This window comes from Monodon monoceros, unplaced genomic scaffold (genome assembly GCF_005190385.1).
Source record: "Monodon monoceros isolate NGI ecotype Baffin Bay Population unplaced genomic scaffold, NGI_Narwhal_1 Super_Scaffold_11, whole genome shotgun sequence".
Lineage (NCBI taxonomy): Eukaryota > Metazoa > Chordata > Mammalia > Artiodactyla > Monodontidae > Monodon > Monodon monoceros.
This window is the reverse complement of record NW_021703767.1, coordinates 124,521,756-124,545,088: the sequence shown is the minus strand read 5'-3', so window position 1 is coordinate 124,545,088 and position 23,333 is coordinate 124,521,756. Positions and strand designations below refer to the sequence as shown.

At 44.6% G+C, this 23,333-nt stretch overlaps 1 protein-coding gene across 2 annotated transcripts; it reads left to right on the top strand.

The window, feature by feature from the left end:
* The first annotated feature begins 79 nt into the window (after window positions 1-79).
* CLDN18 (claudin 18) lies at window positions 80-22,783 on the top strand. Of its 2 annotated transcripts, none has more exons than XM_029214687.1 (5): window positions 80-299; window positions 17,771-17,935; window positions 18,555-18,672; window positions 20,681-20,791; window positions 21,794-21,965. In XM_029214687.1, the coding sequence occupies exons 1-5, from the start codon at window positions 80-82 to the stop codon at window positions 21,963-21,965; spliced, it is 786 nt and encodes a 261-aa protein (XP_029070520.1). The 2 variants fall into 2 exon arrangements, with proteins under 2 accessions (XP_029070520.1, XP_029070519.1); XM_029214686.1 differs by lacking the exon at window positions 80-299 and adding an exon at window positions 9,406-9,776 and having other exon boundaries at window positions 21,794-22,783.
* The last annotated feature ends 550 nt before the right edge of the window (window positions 22,784-23,333 follow it).

Genomic DNA, 23,333 nt, shown 5'->3' with positions numbered 1-23,333 from the left:
TCCATCCCTACACTCAGTGCTCTCAGAACTGGACTGGCCCCCTGCTGAGTGGTGCTCTGTGTCAACTCTGCACCCCACCATGTCCGTGACCGCCTGCCAGGGCTTGGGGTTTGTGATTTCACTGCTTGGGATTGCGGGCATCATTGCCGCCACCTGCATGGACCAATGGAGCACCCAGGATCTGTACAACAACCCGGTGACAGCTGTATTCAACTACCAAGGGCTGTGGCGTTCCTGCGTCCGAGAGAGCTCTGGATTCACCGAGTGCCGGGGCTACTTCACCCTGCTGGGGCTGCCAGGTAAGAGCTGGTACCTGGCAGGATGTGGGGGAAGACAGAGGTGGACAGGAGACAGTGGCCTCTGTCTGGCGTACCACAGAAGGACCACGGGGGAGGGAGAAGCAAAAGCCTCCAACACCAAGGTAGGAACAGGAGTGCAGCAAACTTAGGGAGAGGAGCTTCCCAGAGCTGGTAGGGCTCCTGTATCCCTAACCGGATGGTACCCAGTTCTCCCCATTGGGTACATTTTTTAAATAACTCCTATGCAAGCAATAGCATTGTCTCAATCACCAACAGGAAGAGGACTCAGGAGGCCCAGATCCTAGCCACTTCCTTCCTTTAGCCCTAGAGATCTCCCCTCCCTGAGTTGGGGACCGTGAATCTTCTGAACGGAGTTCCATCTCCAGCACCCCTTGTGCCTGGTCCCAGCTTCCAGGGGACACCTCAGCACATCGCAGCAACAGAAAGGGAGCAGAGGAAAGGGACAGAGAAAAAGAACTGGGTGCTGTATTTCTCAGGGACGGAGGCACAAGATGCGCCCCTTCTCTGCATCTCCTGACCTCCAGAATGTATTGGCCACATGGAACCAGCTTCAGGGCACTCTCTGCACAGAGGACCCTTGGAGAAAGTGCACTCCACTGTGCGGGGCAAAGGGGTGTGGGCTGTGATGTCCAGACTGGCATATTAGCCACACAAGGATTTGTTTTCAAGGATTTGTAGATGGGTCATGTTAACTTGAAGAAATTCAAGTCTCGAGAGTAGAGAATGTTAAAAGTGTCTTTCACTCAGGTAACAGAGTAAGACAATGAATACACTTGTCATTTTTATTTCTTAGTTCTTTTTTCCTTCCATACATATACATCAAAGTCTGGAGAGAGGCATTTCCTAAGGTGGACACAGTAAAGAGGGTCAGAAATAGAAACTAGGGCTTCTCCTGCAGGAATTCCCCATTTGGCTGCAGGGTCAAGACTTAGACCCACACAGAAGGTAAGAGGTAAAGACTCAGTGACGCAGTGACTCAGTCTTTTATACATTCCACACTTATGGGTGGAGAGCTCACTACAACCTCAGGATTCTGTGGGCCTGGTGCCCCCCCCCAAAATGTGAAAGTGCACTGCGGGCTGGGTATGACAAGGTGACAAGGAAGGAGGACAGAAGGCGGGTGCTGCAGGAGATGAGATGAGGATGACCTGCTCAGGAAGAGACCCACTGAGAAGGAAATCCCACAAGTGACCCTTGAAAGGTAGTTAAAAGTTATAGGGGCAGCATCCCAGGAGGAAAAACAGCATGGGCAAAGGCATGGGAGTGCTTCCACCCAAGTCTTACTTGGGAGAAAATGAAGGAATGACCTTGGCTGGAGAAGAGGGTTTTTACGGAGGTAATGATGAAGAGCATCGAATGCCAAGCTAAGAGATGAAGGACATGGGTGTAAACAGGAGAATGTGAACCAGATCCATGGGTGACCAGCTGCCAATTCAGTGAGGTCTCCCTCCACCAGGGACTGGAGGAAGGCGAGCCACTCCCACATCCCTATGTCCTGCTGACCCCTCCTGAGCTTCGGGGCTAACCATCTGCCCTAGGGATTCTCACTCACCTCAAATGCAAAATGCCCCAAATCTCTCAGAGGTCTGGTCCATGGACCTGTGTCCATGCAGAGCTAGAGGCCACGAAGGATAGAGTCAGCGTGAGGCTGACCTCTCGTGCACAGAGCACCCACGTGACATCTGAGGAGTCATACGGCTTCACAAAGGGCAAATAACTATGGCAGACCTGGCACTAGCACTTGAGCCAACAACTGCCTTGCAATATTTTGTGTAATCTCTACAAGCCACCCTGTGAACTTGGTGCTATCACTACCACCTTTTTAGAAACTTTGAGCTGGGGTAACTTGCCCAAAGTCACATGCAAATGGAGCCAGGGCTCAGACCTGCCTGCACCTAAGCCCCAGCTCGCAGCCCTAACTGGGAGCCCCAAGGCTCTCAGACACAAAGCAGAAATCCCCAGTGCAAAGGCACCTTTCCTATCCTCCCCTCTTGCCTAAGATTGGGGCTGCAGTCTTGGGGAGTGTCCTGGACTAGCAACAGCTGTCAACAACCCCGGTACTTATTTTGCAGGTCAAGAGAGGGAGACTTAGAAGGGCAAAGTGACTTGCCCACGTCCACAGAGCTAAAACTGAGCCAGACTGAAACTGCTCTAGGGCCTTCTCTTAGAAATTTTGTGTGTGTTCATATGTGAAGATCCTGCGACTAGATAGTTCAGAGAAGGATTTTTCAAAGAGAATTTTGTAGGAATCGCTTTTAAAAGAAAGAAATTCTTGCAGCCCCTCAATGTTGATTTCAATTATATTCATTTTAGTGTCACGTTAATATAAACACGTATAACAATAGATTTAAATTCCTAATGCATATAAATCTTATACAAGGACCAAAGCCACACTTGCAAATGTAATGTAAATACCACTAAAACACTAATAAACACAAACGTCAAAATTCATCTGGTGTTAGGGATATTGTTGGTTTTCGTTTGGAGTTGAACAGGACAGAGACAGCCTCAAGTCCGATTTTGTATTTCACCTCTCTCAATGTTTTGACTTTAGTATTATTAATGCAGATTCTCTATTCACGTGGGTTTGTTTTACACAATGGTATTAATAAATTCGAGGTACTCACATGTTACGCTTAGCCACCACCCCATCAGAGAATCACCCTCTTGAGTCTGTGGTGACGAGGCATCTGTGACTTGCTGCTTTTTGCAATGGTCTTGTTCATTTGAGGTGAGGCTGGGATGTGGAACTACTGAATGTGGCTCTAAGGCTATCAACCCAATTATTTCCGGAATTGGGGAGGAATAGTTCTCTGCTGTGTATTTACCACCACTAACTGTTGCAATAGGGTTTATGCAAAGACAGGACAGAACAATGCTGCTGGTGATGCTACCGCAGTATTGACCACCAGGGCACAGGTGTCTGAGCTCGTGGTGCCAGTGCCACAAGGTAGGGAGAAATTCCCCTGACTCCATTTCTATTTGAGCTGGAATGAACCCTTTGTTCAAGTAGCTGCTGAGGCTATCACTTCACTGACCCCTGATATAAGCATGATCATAAACACCAAAATGAACCCAAACCGTAAGTGGCTAGCCTGAGGATCTGGGACATACTTGTTTTAACTTCCTTTCCATTGCCATTGAAATGTAAGCACAGAATATTTTAATTTCCATGGAGAAGCTACATACTCCCAAGAACGCAAACACAGATACTCAGGCCCAGAGGGAAGAAATCAGGCACAGCCAAACCCTCCAGAGAAATCTGAGCCATAGGACTGGCAGCGAACCTTCCTAGACAAAGTCTTTTCACTAGAACCATCACTGGCAGCCACCCTGTCCTGGGCTGACCGGGTTTGGACAAGGTCTCCTCTTGGCAGGGATAAGGAAAGAAAGGCAAAGCCTTTGGTCCCCCTACACAGGCAGAAATAATAGGAAATAAACAATAACACAAAATAAATATGTTAATTAATTAAAATTTTAAATTTAAAAATTTTTTTAAATTTTAAAACCCAGTAACACAGAAATCGTGGCACTAGAAAGAACGTTTATTTGTTCAACAAACATTTGTTTGAGCACCTACTATGTCCCAAGCTGTCTGCATATGGGGAACATAGATATCAAAAGGCTCACAAATCTAGAAAGAGAGACAGAGGATCAACAAACCATTGCAATGCAAGGTTTCTCAACCTCGGCACTACTGACAGTTTTGGCCACGTAATTCTTTTTTGTAGGGTGCTGTTCTGTGCATTATAGGATACTTAGCAGTATCCTTGGCCTCCATCCACTAGATGGGAGTAGCAGCACCTCTCCCTCCCCAGTTGTGACAACAAAGATGTCTCCAGACATTGCCATGTATCCCCTGGGGCAAAAGCAGCCCCAGTTAAGAATCACTGCAATAAAGCATAGTCAGCAGACATGATGGAAGGGACGTCCTAAAGGAACTGATAGCTGAGCTGAGTTACTAACAAGAAGTATGAGTTACACAGAAAGATAAAGAGGTAAAGAATTTTCCAGAAAGAGAGGAACATCGTTGGAAAAGACACAGTGGCATGAGAGAGTGTAGTGTATTGTAGAGTGTAGTGTAGTGTAGTGTAGTGTAATGTAGAGAATTAAAATAACTGAGACCTCTTTGTGAGGCAACACAATACAATATGTGTTAAACACTTAGGAATAATATCTTTAAATATTAGGCAAGGATTGCTTCTCGGCCTTTTGACTAAGATCAAGTGTAAATATTAGGCAAGGATAAAGATGAAAAAAGAGCTTTACTAAGAAAATTTTAAATGTCAATTAAATGGAATTATATACTACAGGTTCCTAGATAGGAATATTATAAAGGTGTGAATTTGTTCCTAATTAATGTATAATAATAAATAATATAATTAACTAATTACATAATAATAAAATGTATTAAGACCTTACTCTGTGCTAGGCATTGGCTCAAGAAATTAGCATACGTTCATTTATATTTTAAATATAATTTACATGGTTGTATAAATTTACATAAATTACCTTACACTTAACCTTAATTTTCACAACAACACTATGAGGTAAGTAGTGGTATTACCTCCATTTTATAGATAAGGAAACTGAAACACAAAAAGGCTGTAGAATTTGCCCAGTGACACTGTAGTAGTAAGTGGCAGGTGAGAATTCAAACCCAGGAAGAATTTCTGCAGAGCATAAGCTTGTGTGGATAATATTACAAGAATTCTAATCAAAATGCTAGTAAGAGTTTTCCTTTGGGAACTTAACAAAGTGGTTATCTATAAGAAGAAAGTAGATGAAATTAACTTTTAAATGTTTTTTTTAAGAATAATACAAAAGTAAAGAGCTAATTCGGCCAGATATTCAACCAAATTCTAAAGCTGTGATAATTAAAAGGGTGCTTCGGCCCAAAGATGGACAGAAGGTCAATGGAACAAAGTCTAAAATTAGAAAGACATATATGTGAATTTAATATAGATAGAGGAGGTTTTACAAAGCATGGGGAGAGGAAAGGTTATTCAGTAAGTGCTGTAAAAATTATTGATTAACTTTTTTGAGGGAAAAAAAGAATCATAGACTATAAACCAAAATAGATTCCAGATTAATTAAATGTAAAGATACATAAAATACTTTTAAACTTTCTATAATTCTAATATCATTTCTAAATGGAAATTAAATTCCTAAGCATAGAAAAGAACAGTCATTTTACTACATCATTCAACAGATTTTTATTAAGCACGTATTATTATGCACCATGTACTGTGAACCTATAAATGGAACATATAAATAAAATATAAATGGAATACGCTGTATTTTTTATAGAACCATGGAAAACACTAAAAAGGAAATAATCGATGAGAAAAGATCTTTTTAGTAATCATAGCAATATATTAAGATCCTTAATCAATAAATAATTCATATAAATTGGTAGAAAAAAATGCTAAAATTCCAACAAGTAAATGAGGAAGGAGTACAAACTGACAACTCAAGAAAAGGGAAAAACAAATGCTCCATAAATATTTGTTTAAAAACTATAGTTTCAAACTCATTAGTAATCAAAGTAATGCAAATCAAAACAAGTGATCGTGTATAACTTACCAAATTCACAGTGTAGGTAAGGGTACAATGAGGCAACATCTTTCAAATACTGCTGCTAGGAATAAAATTCATAGAAAAAAAATCTGCTTCTACATAAGAAAGATTTTTTAAAACCTCACACCCTTTGACATCTTAATTCCTCTCTTAGGAATCTGTCCTAAAAGAGTAATCAGAAATGCTAGCAAAGGATTATGTGAAAAATGTTCATCATAACATTGTTTTTCATACAAAAAAAAACCAAACAAACTGGGGAAGGGGTATAATCTAACTATATAAGAATAGATGCTGTTTTAGTGAATAGTAGCACTTCTATATAATGGGATATTAATATACTAAATTAAATATATTAAACAATGTATGCAATCAAGTGAAAAGCACAAGACATTAAATCATATAATCTCTTAATCATGTAAAAATATATACAGAGAATGGATTAAAAAGAAAGTATGCCAGATATTTTGTCTAGGATTTAAAACTGTAAGATTTTTTTTAATTTTCCCTATTTCTAAATTTTCTATTTTGAACACCAAAAGGTGGAGTCAGGAATTAAGAATATAAAGTGTGTTAACAGTTTAAAAGAAAAAAATCAATAAATGTATCAATCATTTGTCTTGCTAATAATACTAATTTTACTCATCCTATATTCCTAGCTATGATATTTTATATTGCTATTTGACCACCATTTTGCCTAATTGCCATAGATGGTGTTATATCAATATTCCTAAAATGAGATAAAGAAAAGGTAGGGGAAATGTCTTCTCAAATGTCAGTAAAATAATACAAGCTCCTGGAAATTTACAACCTGAAATGCCACCACCAGAACCAAATTTAAAGTTGAATATAGGGACGATTCCCCCTAAGAAGTCAGCAAAAATTTTTGCTCCATTTTAAAGGTGATTAAACAAAGTTGTAACAACCTCATTATTGTTAAACACAGACCATGAATTATTACCATTATTATTATATACTATTATAATCAGACCACAAACTATCACTATCATTAGAGATACATTTAATATATTTTAACAAAGCCTGTTGCCATGAACAAGAAAGCCAGATGTTCCTCTGCGGACCCCCATTCACTCTTTGGCAGTGACAGCTAAAGCAGTGGTCCACTCATTTTGGAGCACAGAAAACTCACCAGGAAGTGAAAAATCCCATCTTCCACATGTTTTAAAACATGTTAGTACTTATTTCATATTTTAAAAAGTGTATAGACTTAGAATTTCTCTCTACTCATTCAGTATTCTGCCTAGGTAGAGGGAGCTTTAGTTTATCCTTTAAACTTAATTTTTCCTTCCTCCGAAAACATAAAGCCACTGTCGCCATTTCAAGCAAGAAAGAAAGTTTAATTCCTTATTACCTGAATAACTTGGTTTTTCTGTCCTGAAATTTTGCATAAAGACATTTGCATAGGAGAGTGGGTGGGGAAACTGCCATGAATCAGAATAGATAACCATAATAACTTTTTCCTTTTAATGTTTCCATTTTCAATCTACTGTTCTCGTGGTATTGTAGTCAATGTGTGGGGAGGGGGTAGACAGATTGTCATAAAATGAACAACTGGAAACCAAACTCTTACAGATGTCTTTGTGGGTAAAAAGCCTGCCTCTTAGTTGAAAAAAGAGTAAAATGAGCTCTGTCCACAGACACAGTGGCAGAATCATTCCTGACTTACTCCAACATTTTCCAGTTGAATCGGTCGATCCCTGTCCACCAGCAGAGAAGTCACTTCTTCTAGCTGCCTTCTACCCACATTTCAGACTTGGCCTTGTAGCTCAGTTCAGGGGATACAGAGCCACGACTTGACCTTAGTCATGTAACTCTTGCCTGCTCTCGTCTTCTGGGTTTCCTGACTCATTCTTTTTTCTCTGCAAACACTGATCACAGAACCTAAAGCAAGGTGTGCGGTTGAGGGGAGCATTGCCTCCATTCAAATCAGAGGGGAGACCTTGCATATTTGCTTTCTGTGTTTGCAGGGAATAAAGCCGTGGGAGTGGTGGCTGGGTGCACCCAAGATAACATTGAAATGTCCAGATGCACAGGCCTGTTTCCGGGAGAACCTGTCTGCAGGCTAGAGATTGGGGTATGGGTGTGTGGGGCTGTGTATCAGGGCCCTGACATCCAGATTTGGGGAAAGTCTCATTAAAATGTGTCTGAATTCGGAGGCCAGACACACACCACCTACGGGAAGCAGCAGGTCCATCAGTTCCCTAACATAATTCTAAAAGCAAATTATGTAGACAAAACGCCATGGCTGATCTCCAGCCAAGTCTCTCTTTTGTGTGACTATATAATCCTGATATTTTGACCAACTGTAGTGAAAACCGCTTTTGCAAAATGTAGAAGGTGACAGTGTGTGAGACCTGAATGGGCTCTGAAGTGTTCTAGTTTAGTCTGTCCATGTTACAGATGAAAAAACTGTGACCCACAGAGGTTGAGCCATTTGTTCCAAATCACGCAGCACACGGTGTGTTAGGGACAGTGTCAGGAGCAGATGCTAGGCCTCTCAGTAACCAGGTCAGGGTCTCTGGCCCAGCCTGCCCTGTTCCCTCCTCCTGGCCTTTGTGGAACTTCCATGTCTGCATGCCACGTGGTCTTCACGTGGTTCTTGCAACAGGAGTGAAAGGGTGAGATGGCCGTCAATACAATGCCCTGCTTCTTCTCATCCCAGTTCCAACATCAGTGGACCGAGAGCGTATCTCTAGGATTTGGCTTCCTGTTCTCAAAAGAGGGGACAACTCTGCCTGCCTCTGCCACTCCATATGGAAACAGAGAAGGAGCCCCAGATTGGAAGTTGAGATGGGAGCTCCACCTTTGTCATCTTTAAAGTAGCTGTGGGGGCTTCCCTGGTGGTGCAGTGGTTGAGAGTCCGCCTGCCGATGCAGGGGACATGGGTTCGTGCCCCGGCTCGGGAAGGTCCCACATGCCGCGGAGCGGCTGGGCCCGTGAGCCATGGCCGCTGAGCCTGCGCGTCCGGAGCCTGTGCTTCGCAACGGGAGAGCCCACAACAGTGAGAGGCCCGCGTACCGCAAAAAAAAAGTAGCTGTGGCTCAAGGCACTTGGGCAAGTTTCTTAACCTGTTTGTAGGTCGCTTGACTCACAGACCCCCCCAAAAAATATGGGTGGGAAATAATAATACCTGCCCTACCCATTTCTGTAAGATCAAAATGGAACTGTCAGTGAAACGTGGTTTTAGTCGTGAGGAGAAAATGTTAACATCTGGTGTAAGAGGAGATTCCTGGAGCCTTTTTTTTTTTTAAGTGAGGTCAGACGAAGTGGTTTCCTGTGATGAGCAGAGCCTAAAGGAAGGGCTTTTTTTTGGGGGGGGGGGTCTCAGCTGCGCTTCTTCCCCAGAGGGTGGCGCCCTCGGGGCAGAGCCTGAGCCAGGATGGGGCGGGGGTCCACTCAGACTGCCTTGCCCTCAAACCAGCTGGGCCTGCGCGGTGCAGCGGGACAAGTGCCTCTTGGGGCTGCTTCCCTAACAAATGAAAAAATAATGCCCTTGAACCAAGAGTGAAACTGAACTATCTAAGGAAAACACTGTGAGCAAACACTAAGGGCTGAGGGAAACCATCTAATCAGAGCAGCTCCCCGGGAGCACAGCAGGACGAAGGAGGCAGCTGGGTGGGAGGACGGTGACCCAGGCCATGTCCACCACCACATGTCAAGTGGTGGGCTTCCTGCTGTCCATGCTGGGCCTGGCCGGCTGCATCACTGCCACGGTGATGGACATGTGGAGCACCCAGGACCTGTACGACAACCCTGTCACCGCCGTGTTCCAGTACGAAGGGCTCTGGCGCAGCTGCGTGCAGCAGAGCTCCGGCTTCACCCAGTGCCGGCCCTACTTCACCATCCTGGGCCTGCCAGGTAGGCGAGGGCACAGGTGAGGCAGGGAAGGGCCTGCTTCTCTCACCGCAGCCAGGAGGGACTGGTGAGATGCGCGCAGGGCATGACCCTCGCAGCACGGGCTCCGGATCGGAGGTGTGAATAAGAGGAGAAGTTGACCCGGTGTCAAAGAGGGCTATAGTCGTAGCGGTGAATATCGGAGACTTCGTACTCAGGTCAAAGGAATTGCTAGTAAGGAAGCAGGTCTTGAAAAGAATGGGTCTATCGTGAGGACAGGCTCATGGTACTAGAATAGACAATGTTTCTCAAGAAGAAAAGTAATCGTGTGCATGTATGTGCATTGCTCTTGCCTGCACACACATGGGAGTAGGTAGGATGGTGAATATTTTCTTCCAGTCCAAAAAGTTTATTGGGAGCTAATATCATTTCATTATCAATTCAATTAATTTTTCCTTTGAAAAGCTGGAGTTCTCTGTAGGTGCCAGAAAGTATACATTGCCATTAAACTATAAATATCTTTTCTCTGCATTTGTGTTGAGAGGTTCTGGTCTGCACTCCTAAAAAACAATGCATGTCAAAATATAATTATAGAACTGTAATGATATTATAATAATTTCAGAATATAAATATAATTATAAATGTGACATCGTTTCACCCCTGAAGATAAAATCAGCTAAATCCCTGTTTTTCATACAGATAATTATTTCAAATAGGAATCATAGGAACTTTGCATTCTAGATATTATGGAAGCTCTACTTGCATTTGTTTTTTAAAGCAAAAAGAAATAAAAGGTCAGGCTAATCAGTGGCTCCAAGGAGTGGCCCAGATGTGAGTTTGGTGAGGAAAGGAAAACGGGGCTGGGTTTTGCCTCTCTGAAACAAACACTTTGTGGACAGGTAGATGGGAATAAGTTTGCACAAAACTGTTAGGAGCCTGTGAAGCCCTTGAAATTGAATTGTAAAGAGCAATTCAATTAATTCATCTCCATGTGTAGAAAGAAATAGAAGGTGGGTGGCAGAGTGGAAGAATTGGGGTATTGACTACATTTTTAGAAGCCACTTGTGTTGCAGGACAGACCCATCCCTGACTGAGACCTGCTTAGAGAATCAAGGGTGGCAGAACCTGGCTGGAGGGAAGGAAACCCTGGAGGAGGGATGATGCTATAGTGTGAGGGCAAAGGTCAGAAGGGAGGAGATGTGAGACCGTGGATTGTTTAGTTGCTAGCTAATTTTAAGTATTAAATGAAAAAATAAGATTGACCTTATGTTGAAAATTAAGGCATGACATTCCATGACTTCAGCTCGTTAACCCAGGGCCCCATCACATGTTATCAATCTCTTGCTCATTCTGTACTTTTCTACACATGGGGCTCCCAAATATCGCCACTCTCCTAAATGGCCAGACCCCATCGCTGCCACTCGCATTGTCTTTCCTGTTCTATCGAGGGATCCCATCCTCCCTGAGCCCTCCCAGAACCTCTCCTCATCTCCCCATCTCTCTGCAGAACAAGATCCCCTCCCTCCCTCCCTCCCTCCCGCCCAAGGCCGACCTCTCCACCCCGGCTCTGAATGCCCCACGCCCTCCTGTCTGGCCATCACCGCTGATCAGCCCCTCTCCTTTCTGCCTCTTTCATCTTCCCCCCTCTCTTATGCTTATATCCTCCTTTACTGGAAAACCTTCTCTTGATTCGGATCATTGTCAATTTCTGTCTCTCCCCGGCTCACTGACAATCAAATTAAAAGACTCAATTTTTCTACCACCCCTCACTCTTAACCTCTGGTTTCTATCCTTCATCTCTTTAGAGTGTTTTCTGCTTTGATTGTGGCAGAAGGTCGGGCAGAATCTTCCAGTCACCAACTTCCAGTTCTCACCTCTCATCTCCCTGGATATTTCAAGACCTAACCAGCTTCCATGGTTCCCCACTCCCAGCTTAATTAGGTGCAGACATGACAGCCTGACACCCACACCCTCCTGCATTGCTCACCTCCCTTCCCTGACCCATCTCTTACCAGCCCTTTGCCCACAGCCTAAGGTTTTCCCTGTCCATTTACTATGCCTTGGGCTTGGTCCTGGATACCCACTGCCCCTACTGCCCAAATGTCCCCCCTCTTACACCCCAACTGCCACCTGCACAAATCTTCCCATATGTGAGGTCCAGCTCAATACCATCTCCTCCCTGAAGCCCCCTCGCATCCCCAAATGAAAAAGGATCCCACAGATCTCTGTACCACTCCCGACAACTGCTCACAAATCTGAAACTCTGAAAAGCTCCAGGCAGCCTTCACAGAGGGGGACCCCAGCCCTGCCGGTCTGCATCGGGGAAACAGGATCCCACCAAAATCCAGGAAAGACATTTCTTGGGACTGAGTTTGTGGGAGAGGAGATACTTTAAATCGTTGATCATGTATGGCCTTGGAGGACAGTGTGGATTTAAGAATAGCCAGTCCTCAAGGCAGCAGGAGTGACTACAGTGTCAACTGGCATCCTGAAATATTGTGAATAAGAGGAGATCTTCCCCCCTACCTTGGTCCAGGCCTTTCTCTTCCTCCTCTTCCCAAGTCTTCTTCCATTCCTGCCCTTCACACTCTCTCACCCATGGCTTTCAAATTCTCAACTATATTTTATCACCATGTGAGAGGATTCAGGTTTGTACACGGTTAACACAAATCAAAGCCATGTCAGGTTGGAGAGAGATAACTGCATTTTTTCAAATTGTTTTATTGTTTTAAATTAATTTTTATACCATTTTTAAAGCTTACTTTCCAGTTACAGTTATTACCAAATGTTGGTTACATTCCGCGTGTTGTTCAATACATCCCTGTAGCCTAGATTACACCCGATAGTTTGTATCTCCCACTCCCACACCCCTATATTGCCCCTCCCCCGCTCCCCGCTGGTAACCACTAGTTTGTTCTCTATGGAGAGATAACTTCTTTTTAAGGAAGGGGAAGAAACTAAAACTTACTGAGTCTGGCTTAGTTCCATGCTGGGGCCAAGCAGCATCTGATCCTCACAACATTTCTTTGCAAGAAATGTCTCTATCCCACTCCAGAGTTGAGGAGACTTGGCTTCCGTGAGGTTAAAAGACTTGCCTAATGACGCTCATCTGGTATCATGAAGTCTGCAGGTTTTCATGAGATACACAGGACCTCCATATCAGTTCCCTGGGATCTCTGGAGAATCGAAGCCTTCCCACCTTGTTCTGAAGGGCTTTCCCTCTGAGGTCTGGCCTCAGACTTCCCTCCTCTGGGATCCCCTCCTTCGGGCTCCTCCACCAGCCATTCCTGCCTTCAATCTGAAGCCAAGCTGTGCCTGAAGATATGGGTCCTCCCCCTCCCCCCCCAACAAAGGCCCCATGTCCAGTCTTTGGCACTTTGTGACTTGCAGTCTCATCAGCCCCACCCACACCCCCTAGCCAGCTTAGCGATGTCAGCCGCTGGGAACTCTTTCCTCTCAACTCCCCATTCTGAGCACCTCCTCCTAAGCCCTCTTGAGGGCTGTTTTCCCAGATTATTCCTTGCAATTTTATGTCACTGAACAATTAAATGAAAATCCCTAGGGATCAAGGCAAAACATTAACATTTCTTTAGAAGTTTCCCCAGGAGAGGCTAAGGTACAGCCAGGATTGGGAACCACGCCTTGCCTGTCAGTTCATAGCTACTTTGGGGGAATAAGATATATTGCAACGGTGGGGGGTGGGGGGCGGAAACTGAGTTCCCATTTTTCTGTTTGCTTCTGTCAGCCCTGAATCCTGCCCACCTTTCAGGTCTGATAATACGTCTTTGTTCATTGGAAAGAATGCTGTAGTCACACCTTTGGTGCAGGGAATCAGTCTATAGAACCCGTTGACTCACCTGTTACCAGCTGATAAGCCTATGCCCCTTGCTCAGAGTATCAAATAAGAGACAGAGAGGCTAAAAGAGAAATCTTACCTCCTTTGGAAGCAGTTCCTCTGGTGACTTATCCATGGAGACGGATTAGTATTCCAGGTGGTAGAATCTTCCAGATGGAAAGGAAGTTCGGGTCACCACCATGCATCCCCATGGTCATTACTAGACATAGGGGGGTTCCAGCAATGAGTAGTGAAGAACATTTCCCCTCGCTTCCTGACAGCTGCCCCCATCACAGCTCCCACCCTCAGAAGAACACCCACAAGGGGTCTCCAAAGCAAGGAAGATCTTGGTTCATCCATCCAGGTCCAGAGTTGTGGCTCTGACAGTGGCCCCGCAAGATTTAAGACAGTGTTGTGTCTTTGCCCAACCACAGGCTAAAAGAAAGTGGTAATCTAATCCTAACCCTAGAAGGAGATTCTAAAAAATAAAAACGAGCTCAGGGTCAGGGTGGACCCCTGGTTCGAAGCAGGTACCAGTGTTCATCAGAAATCCAGAGATCAAGAGAGAGCAGTAAAGAATGCGGTCTTGTCATGCATACCTGACCCAGCAAAGGCAAGAGGGCATCTGAGAGCCTGAGGCAAAGGCTGTCTTTGCAAAGGCAAAGACAGGCCGGCTACGGCTTCGGTACCCAAAGAATCCTGTGGCACACACAGCAGGAGCTGCTCTCCACATCAGGCAAGCCCGGTGCTTTTACCTCCCACCAGCTGGCATCACCATCCCTTCTAATCCAACAATGTCAGGGAAGACCACATACTTCAGCCACAGCCATAGCACATATGTGGTATGTTTTCAGGAACAAATAGTAGAACCACTCAGTGAAAGAGGTTCAATGACCCCATCCTTGACAACAGTCCAAGATAAGTAAAATTTTTCATAGAATGAGGAAGGGATACTTTTTATCCTACTTAGTTAATGTTGTTTATTTGGCTGGTTGATTGGTTGGTTGGTTGGTTGGGTGGGTTTTAGTTGTTTTAACCAGGTGCCTTGCCAGGTGCTTCTCAAAAGGGATAAAAGATTTTGTTCTCTGAATGGCTTAAGGCTTAAAATATCAGAACAAGAGCAGTTTTTAAAAGCTTTAACAGGTTCCTGAGTAGATTTGAAGTTCATAAGAGGCCCATGAGGACAAGAAGGAAGGAAAGGCAAAGTCCCTTCCTCCTCTCATAGGTCCAGTTTTCTGGTAGCAACATGCAAAAATAGAAGAGCCCTGAGGGTATTTCCTGAAGTCTGGGGCTGCTCCACAAATGTCCTCTCCACAGCTGTCCTGAACCACAGCCTTAGAGTTTAATTGTGTGTGTGAAAGAGAGCTAGAACCACACCATGAGTGACTGTCAGAAAGGGGTTCTATTATGATTTCTTAGCCAAGGTACTCCCAAAGTGAAAAGAAATTTGAGGTTCAGGATTTCCAGTGAAAATATAATCTTTCCAGGTTGTAAGCTGCTTGAAGACAGAGATTATTTCTCATGAAATTTTATTCTTCCTACAGCATCTGGCAAAGGGCTTTGCAGAGAATTTGAGCTTAAGAATACATGATGGATGAATGAATGAATGAATGAATGAATGAATGAATTCACGGATGAGCGCATGAATCTGTTAACGTTTGACTATGAGAGTATACCAACATGTGCTGGATGAATACACAAAGATATAAATAAATACACAAGTAGATGTCACATGCTTGCATTTGTTAATGAGGGAATGGATGAGGTGTTTGTTCCCAGTATGTGTGGGGTCAACAAAGCCATTGGGCAAGGCTTTGGAAAACAGAGGTGACACACTGGAGTCCTCTTATATTAAGGATTGGATCCAGAGGCCACTCTTAAGCCCTCATGAGTTCTTTTCACCTTACTGGGGCCACCGTGGCTCTAGCATCAGGAAACTGCAAGCCCAAGATGCTAATGTTCATCAATTCTTCTAGGAATGAATGGTCAGATCCTGGAAGATTGATCCACACCGTACACCAACACATTTACCCCCAGAATATAGTGGTTAATAGGACCAAGACTGATGATGGATGCTTATAGAAATCTCTTCCCAGCAGGGAAGCAAAGTTAAAAGCAGAAGTTTCTTTAGGGAGAAGAGAATCAGAATTAAGTGAATGGAAGTCAATGGCACAGAACTAGAGTAGCTGGTTACCATTGTCTCGCTACCTGATGAGAAAGTTGCCGGGGCCTCCATTCCTCAGACACTGCAGAAGGCTCTTTAATGAACTGTGCATGATCTACCTCTCCTGTTTTCAATATATTTCATTGATTTCCAATTCTTCCATCATGACAAATTGCTCTATGATACACAGGTTAGAGTGAATAAGCAGGCAGCTCCCCTGATATCGGCCATATTTGAGATGAAATCTTCCCGAAGAGACTGGAGAGAATTCCTCCCAGGGCTCCCTTGTCTTGAGAGTCACATTTATAAATAATCTCCTGGGACAGGCAATTCCCTGAGATAACTTTTGGAGAATATTCCTTTATACATTCTTAGCATCCATTTCAGAGGATGACATTTTATGGTCTAGTCTCCAAGTTTGAAGGATACATTCTGTTAGGAGCTTACAGATCCCTATACCTTGCTGGCAGCCAGAACTCTACCTGTTTTTCCAGGATAAAGTACCTCAGAGCAATGTATTGTAATGGGAAAATAACCATTTTGAAACAGTTCCAGGTTTGACCCCCAGCTCTGCCTTTCCCTTGATATGTGTCTTTGGGCAGGTTATTTAACCTCTGAGTCTCAATTTCTTCAATCATAAAATAGAGATAATAATATTACCTACATTGCAAGGGAGTTTTTATATGGATTCTATCTCTTAACGTTGAAAAGTCCCTAATAGCTTTCAATTAAAAGTAGCAGTTGGCAGGCTTCCCTGGTGGCGCAGTGGTTGAGAGTCTGCCTGCCGATGCAGGGGACACGGGTTTGAGCCCCGGTCCGGGAAGATCCCACGTGCCGCGGAGCAACTGGGCCCGTGAGCCATGGCCACTGAGCCTGCACGTCTGGAGCCTGTGCCCCGCAACGGGAGAGGCCACAACAGTGAGAGGCCCGCGTACCGAAAAAAGAAGTAGCAGTTGGCTATGACAACTAGGATAGGACAGAGCTCTCTGCTTTGCTTCACATGGTTCTTCAGTTCTGCTCTACCAGAACTACCCACACTAGTGGCCTTTCCCTCTGGAAGACACAAGAACTAATTTATCTTCCTTTTGTAAAATTAATTATGCTTGTGGTGGACATGTTTAATGACTTTCTTTCCCCACTTTGGCATAAGCTCCGTGAGGGCAGAGACCATATCCGACCTGTTACTCACAGTCATCCCCATGCCTAGTCATGCAGGCTCAGTAAAAAACTGTTGGGATGAGTCACTGCACCTTAAGGATGCACTAGAAACCTCTTTGGAAATATCTGGAGGGGAGGTCACTGCAGGCGACTCCCCAGCAGGATGTACAGCTTCCATTGATTCCTGGAAAGGGAACTGCTGATAAACTGTGGTTGTGCTGAAAGGCCTGAGATTGATATAATCGTCTTTTTATGTAGACCCCAAACCTACAGCTCACCATGACCTTAGTAGTCCCTTTGGGAAGAGGCAACAATACAGTGCCCCTGGTATACCACCTAGTGACCTTGCTTCATTATAGGCTGTAAGTGAGTATTGAGCTTTCTGGAAGTGGACACAACCCTATGAAGCACTGAGTTCCTATGGAAAGACTAGAGAAGAAAGATATTTGGGTTAGAAGTCAAAGCAACACAGTTTTACTATAAGCTCTATCAATAATTTTTAATGGCACCTTAGTCAAGCCGTTTCCCCTTCTTGGACCCCAGGTTATCAAGCTTTAAAATGAGGACATGAAGTAGCTAAATTCCCTTGGCCCTCCCAGCTCCAACAGTTCATAATTTTCTCATTCTATAGACCCCTGCGTGCATGTCTTTCATCAATCAGGGGAGTGTAAGCGATGGTTTTGCATTTTTCACAATTTCATATCCCCTGAGGATGATAAGTTTCACAGTTTACGGACTTGCCTTTTCTCAGCAGTTTGGTGCTGGTTGGTTGTAGTTGTTTTGTTGTATTACACCAGAGCCTAATCAATCACGTTGAGGTGGTCTTACTTGTCTGCTTGTGTCTTGCCCCTCGCCCCGCAGCCATGCTGCAGGCAGTGCGAGCCCTGATGATTGTGGGCATCGTCCTGAGTATCATTGGCCTCCTGGTGTCCATCTTCGCCCTAAAGTGCATCCGTATTGGCAGCATGGATGACTCTGCCAAAGCCAAAATGACACTTACCTCCGGGATCATGTTCATCATCTCAGGTAAACAAGGAGCCTGGGGTTCCCTCTCTCAAATGCGCGTCCAGGAATGTCAAAGCAAAATCATTCTGGCAGAGGACAGGGCTTCTCCCTAGTGAGCATGGTTTGAACATGGATCAGAGCTTTACACGCTGGGATTCAAGATCTGAGATTAAGGCTCACTTACACTCTACAGAATTATCATGAGTGCTGGTGTCCCTCTTAGCTGCCACCCTCGCCTCATTATGAGAGATTCTCAACTCTAGGCAGACATGTGACTCAATCCCTAAAGGCATTATTTTGGTAAGAATTTAGAAAATGATTTTAAGGGAAAAGCCCTTGACATCATCAAAGGACCGGGCCCAAAATATTTGTACTACTGACCCCTGGTCCCACGATGGAAAATCTCTTTCTGCGCACATACAAATCCTTCCTCAACTGGAGAGATAAGAGAGTGTAGGCACCTAGCACAGGGTCTGACTCATAGTGGGAATTCAATAATCAATGCTTGGATTGACCATCCTGTTATAGGAACAGAATATTCTGCAGCCTGCTCCTCTAAACTCGTTTAAACATACATTGCCTCACAAACAATGTGATCCATTTAAAGCTGACTCTGGAGTTTTCTTGCTGTTGCCCACAGGTCTCTGTGCAATCGCTGGAGTGTCTGTATTTGCCAACATGCTGGTGACTAACTTCTGGATGTCCACAGCTAACATGTACACCAGCATGGGTGGGATGGTGCAGACCGTCCAGACCAGGTAACCCCCTAATCTAGTCTCAGTATTCCGTGGTGAACATTGTTGTAAAAATCCGATTAAACACGTATGCCTAATGTGACTGTCAGCACCTGAAATAGCAAAAATTTATCAGAGGCAACCATGCCATATCATAAATCAACAATGATCTGTAAATTCATAAGCTTCATTTCAGTGAAATATCCTTGGCGATATGACTTGAGGCTGATCTGACATTTGCATTGAAATACAGCGACAGATCACAGTATTTATCTACCACTCTTACACAGGCCCCATTGTGGTGGCAATGAAACAGGCACTGCTAACCCAAGCTTGTAAATGAGCATCACCCCCACGTCTCTAGTCCATGACGGGAACCCAGCTAGGGACAGGGCAAAGCTGGAATCGAAATGAGGGAGGTGCGGTACAGATGAGAAAAGTAATGTTTCTTCCTTGTACGGCTGCTCTTTCTCTCATTCATTCATTCATTCATTCTACAAACGTACCGAACATACAGGCACTCTTCTGACGTCTGGGGATAATGACAGGGTCCTCGTTCTCACGGAGGTCACGGTCTAGTGGAGGGAGATGAAACCTCACTGTAATTTGGTGTCGGAAGCAGAGTAGAACTTTTCAAAGATGGAAGAGCAATTCCAATACCTATATTCATTTAGCCACTTCAAAGGGATGTATTTCATAGCAAGAAGCAGCAGCAAATTCCTGAAGGAGAAAGATCTTGTTCTGGGAGAGCAATGTAAATATTATACCTAAGTGACCCGTCATCTGTGGAGTGGATACACTTGGTATTTCTCTAGCAGCACCATCATGGGAGACAGATGAGCGTGAGCATGTGATAAATCCATTACTCTCTGGCTCCCTGGAGCTCCACTCGCCACTCATGTTCCTGCTTTATTTCAAGAATAGGAAAAAATGTGATCCCCATAAGCTGCCCTCATCCTCCTTTACCGTCCCCTCATGGTCTCTTGACTACAAGGGCAACTTAGAAGCAAGCTGGTCAACTCGTCCTGGTTTTCCTGGGATTTTCCCAGTTTTAGCACTGATAGTCCCAGATCCTGGGAAACTTCTCTGTCACAGGCATATCAGGATGGTTGGTCACCCTATTTTGAAGAGCTCGCCTTGGCCGCAGTATCTGGGTGCCTAGTGTCACTGCCCCTGCCCGAGGAGTCACCCACCCGCCTAGCACCCAGCGCTAATGCCCGCCATCACTCTCTTACACCGTCTCCTTAGAACATTCCCGTGTCCCTTGGGCAGGCAACTTCAGAGATTTTGTTCTCAGACAATCCTGTTTTGATGTAATTGAGTCCCATTGGAGGCAACCCTCTAAGGAGAAGGGCACCAGCCTTGGTGGACTGGAATTCAGTGTGGACTGGAACAGAAGCACCATGAGGGTGGGGTCTGTGTCCATTTTGTTCATCCCTTTGTCCCAGTGCCTGCCAGTGCCAGGCACATAGTAAGAGCTCAATAAATACTTGTTGAACAAATGAGTAAAGAAATGAATGAAAGAATGACTGGTCTCTTCACATTAGTTCTTTCTAAACTTAATGCTCCTACCGGCATGGACGGTTACCAGGGTTACTTGAGTTAGAGATTTATCCACAGTAAGAACCCAAGAGACCGAAATTCCTTCTGAAATAATAACTTGAGACTGATACCCTAATCTCTCAAACTTCTCTTACCGAACCTTCAAGACACTTCCCTTTGCCAATAGGGAGGGAGGGGGATTTCCTGAGATGTTTCTCTGAAATTAGAAGTTTACAATTAATTCTATGCCTGAGTGATGCTAGGGGCCTAAGAATCCCACAGCTTTTTTGCTGAGTGGCTTCAGTCCCAATTCTATTCTCCAGGACACTTGATTCAGTTGACTGCAACCCAAAGGGCTGTGTTCAGGGGCGGGCTGGGATAGATGTAGAATCCAAAAGTGGGGACAGAGAGGACGGGCATGGCCAGGTTCACTGGGTAGAGCCCGGGGAGTTGAGTCAACCACATTCACAGCCACCATCTCCCCACCCAGGTACACCTTTGGTGCGGCTCTGTTTGTCGGCTGGGTCGCTGGAGGCCTCACGCTAATTGGGGGCGTGCTGATGTGCATCACGTGCCGGGGCCTGGCGCCCGAGGAAACCAAGTGAGTCTCCCCATCCCAATGCAATCAGATGTTTTATCCGAGTCCATTTTAACATATCATTTGCAGGCAGAATGATCAGTATAGGTACATGAAAGAACTCTACTGACAAGAGGATCATGAACCTTATCTTTTACGAGGAGACCTAAAGAACAGAACAGGCCTATTTCAGACTGAGCAGATTTAGAAATGATGCTATTGAAGGAAAAACCCAGCCCTCTAGGTTCCCCCCCTTACTCCAGTATTCTGTAACTCAATGGTCCTCAGCTGGGAGCAATTTTACCCACCTCCCACCCCCACCCACCCCTGCCCTGGTCCCCAGGAGATATTGGGCAACATCTGAAGACTCTTGATTGTTACAGCTTTGGGGTGGAAGCATTGGGTGATACTGGAATCTGGTGGGTATAGGCCAGGGATGCTGCTAAGTATCGTACAAAGCACAGGACAGGCCCCTACAACAAAGCAGTGTCCGTTCCAAAATGTTAGTAGCACTGCCGGTGAGAATGCCCGTTGTACCTCTGTAACTGGGCCTGGGGTTGGAAGACCTGGATCCCAGTCAGGTTCTCCTGCTCACCAGCCCCGTGACCTCTAGCCAGTCATTTGCCCTCTCTGAGCCTCTGTTACCTCATCCACATACTAAGCAGATTAGGGGAGATGGGTTGCATGTAAATACCTCCCAGCTCACAAATTCTATGATTCTTTGGCATAACCATGTTCCCCTGGACATCATTTCTGGTTCAGCTTCATCTTAATTGATGAACAGAGGGAACTCACTAGTCACTAACCCCCCAGCTCTAATACAAAGCAAGAAATTCTGCTCTACCGCAGAGGCTGAAAAGCCAGTGTCCCAAAGCCCAGGGAAGCAACTGTCTCAGTTTGCCGAGGACTAAGGGTTTCTGGGACACTGGACTTTCAGTGCTAAAAGTCAGACATCCTAGGGAAAATGAGTAGTTTGTCCTCCTACCAAATACATCTATGATCATAGAATGTTTCTTTTGCTTTCAGCTACAAAGCCGTCTCTTATCACGCCTCGGGCCACAATGTTGCCTACAGGCCTGGAGGCTTCAAAGCCAGCACTGTCTTTGAGTCCAACACCAAAAACAAGAAGATATACGATGGGGGTGCCCGCACAGAAGATGAGGGACAATCTCATCCTTCCAAGTACGACTACGTGTAGCCCTCCAAGACACCTCGGCAGGAGCAGAAGAAATCCCCCAACTAGAGCTCACCCAAAAACAAGGACATTTTACCTTGATTTCCCATTGCTTTTGACTCACAGTTGGAAGTTAGAAAGCCTTGGTTTCACCTGTGGTGAGGCCAGATGGTCTTGGACACTGGCCTCTGTCTCTAAATGTTCCATCACAAAACAGCTGAGTTAGCAGATGTGCATTAGAGGCTATAGCCCACATTTTCCAATCCTCTTATTTCTTTTTTTTTTAACATAACCTTTTTAATCTGATGATAGAATGTGGTTTGAATTCCTATCAATCACTTAGATAATTTAGGCAGACTATCCCTCCTCCTTCTAGCCAATGGCCCATTGATGATCTATTTCCCAACTCATCCCCCAGAACAATTCTGAAAGGAAAAGAAGAGTCAATCAAAAGATATCATTTTCTGCCATTTGGTTTTTGCCCCTTCCCCCCACCCCCGCCCTAACTTGGCTACTAATAACACTGACTGAAGGAAAGTTAGTAGGGAAAAACATTTATCGTATCTGCAGCTCATTATCTGAGTTTTCTTACACTATGACCTTGAACATTACTTGGACCAAAGTGATTTCAGTTTGAGGAAACCAACCTTCTCCACTTCTGCTAACATCTGCTAATTCTAGCTGGACTCCCCACTGCGGGTCCTCTTTCTGCCACAGGCCAGAAACTGTCCCTAGAGGAATGAGAAAAGAATTTTTTTCTTTTTTCTTTTTTTTTTTTTTTGGTAATCTAAATATATTTGGTATTCTAAATATACTTAGAATAAATAATGTATTAGTGAAATGATACACTGTCTCTGTGAATTAGCCTCACCCCTGCACATGAATAGAAGAAAATGAAAAAAATAATTGCTCTGATGTTGTATTGTACTTTGTAAAATCACATTTAAGTCCAAATTTCATGAAATGCTCACTGATCCTATTTCTTTCCCTTTGAGGTCTCCTGGGCTCTGATTATAGATGATAGAATCAGTGTAATCCATGTAAAAACCAAATAATGGAACACAGCAGGTCCTAGGAAGCGAGTTGAAACTGGTTCTTTTTTTAAAAAGTGATGAGCCTGAATGTAATATTTCCAAGTGACAGGTGTCCACACTTCCATGGCTGCAGGCCACTAAGAGTTGAGGGTAGCACTTACTTGGCACTGTGGTCAGCTTTGTGACCCTGAAAGCTGGTCCCTTCACTAAATTCATCTTGAGTGGTTGGACCGTTGGATGTTCGAGAACTCTTTGCAGCCACACGCCTTCCCTGTGTTTGCATCACTACTGCCAAAAGCCTAACCTCCTTCTTCCAGGCCACCAGAATCCCATCCCAGCACGAGAGCCAGAATAGGCG

Excerpts from the sequence above, each read along its gene's own strand:
- CLDN18 (XM_029214686.1), top strand. The coding sequence starts at position 9,557 with ATGTCCACCACCACATGTCAAGTGGTGGGCTTCCTGCTGTCCATGCTG. Across the intron at positions 17,936-18,554 it reads GATCATGTTCATCATCTCAG|GTCTCTGTGCAATCGCTGGA; the intron begins GTAAACAAGGAG and ends TGTTGCCCACAG. Across the intron at positions 18,673-20,680 it reads GTGCAGACCGTCCAGACCAG|GTACACCTTTGGTGCGGCTC; the intron begins GTAACCCCCTAA and ends CTCCCCACCCAG.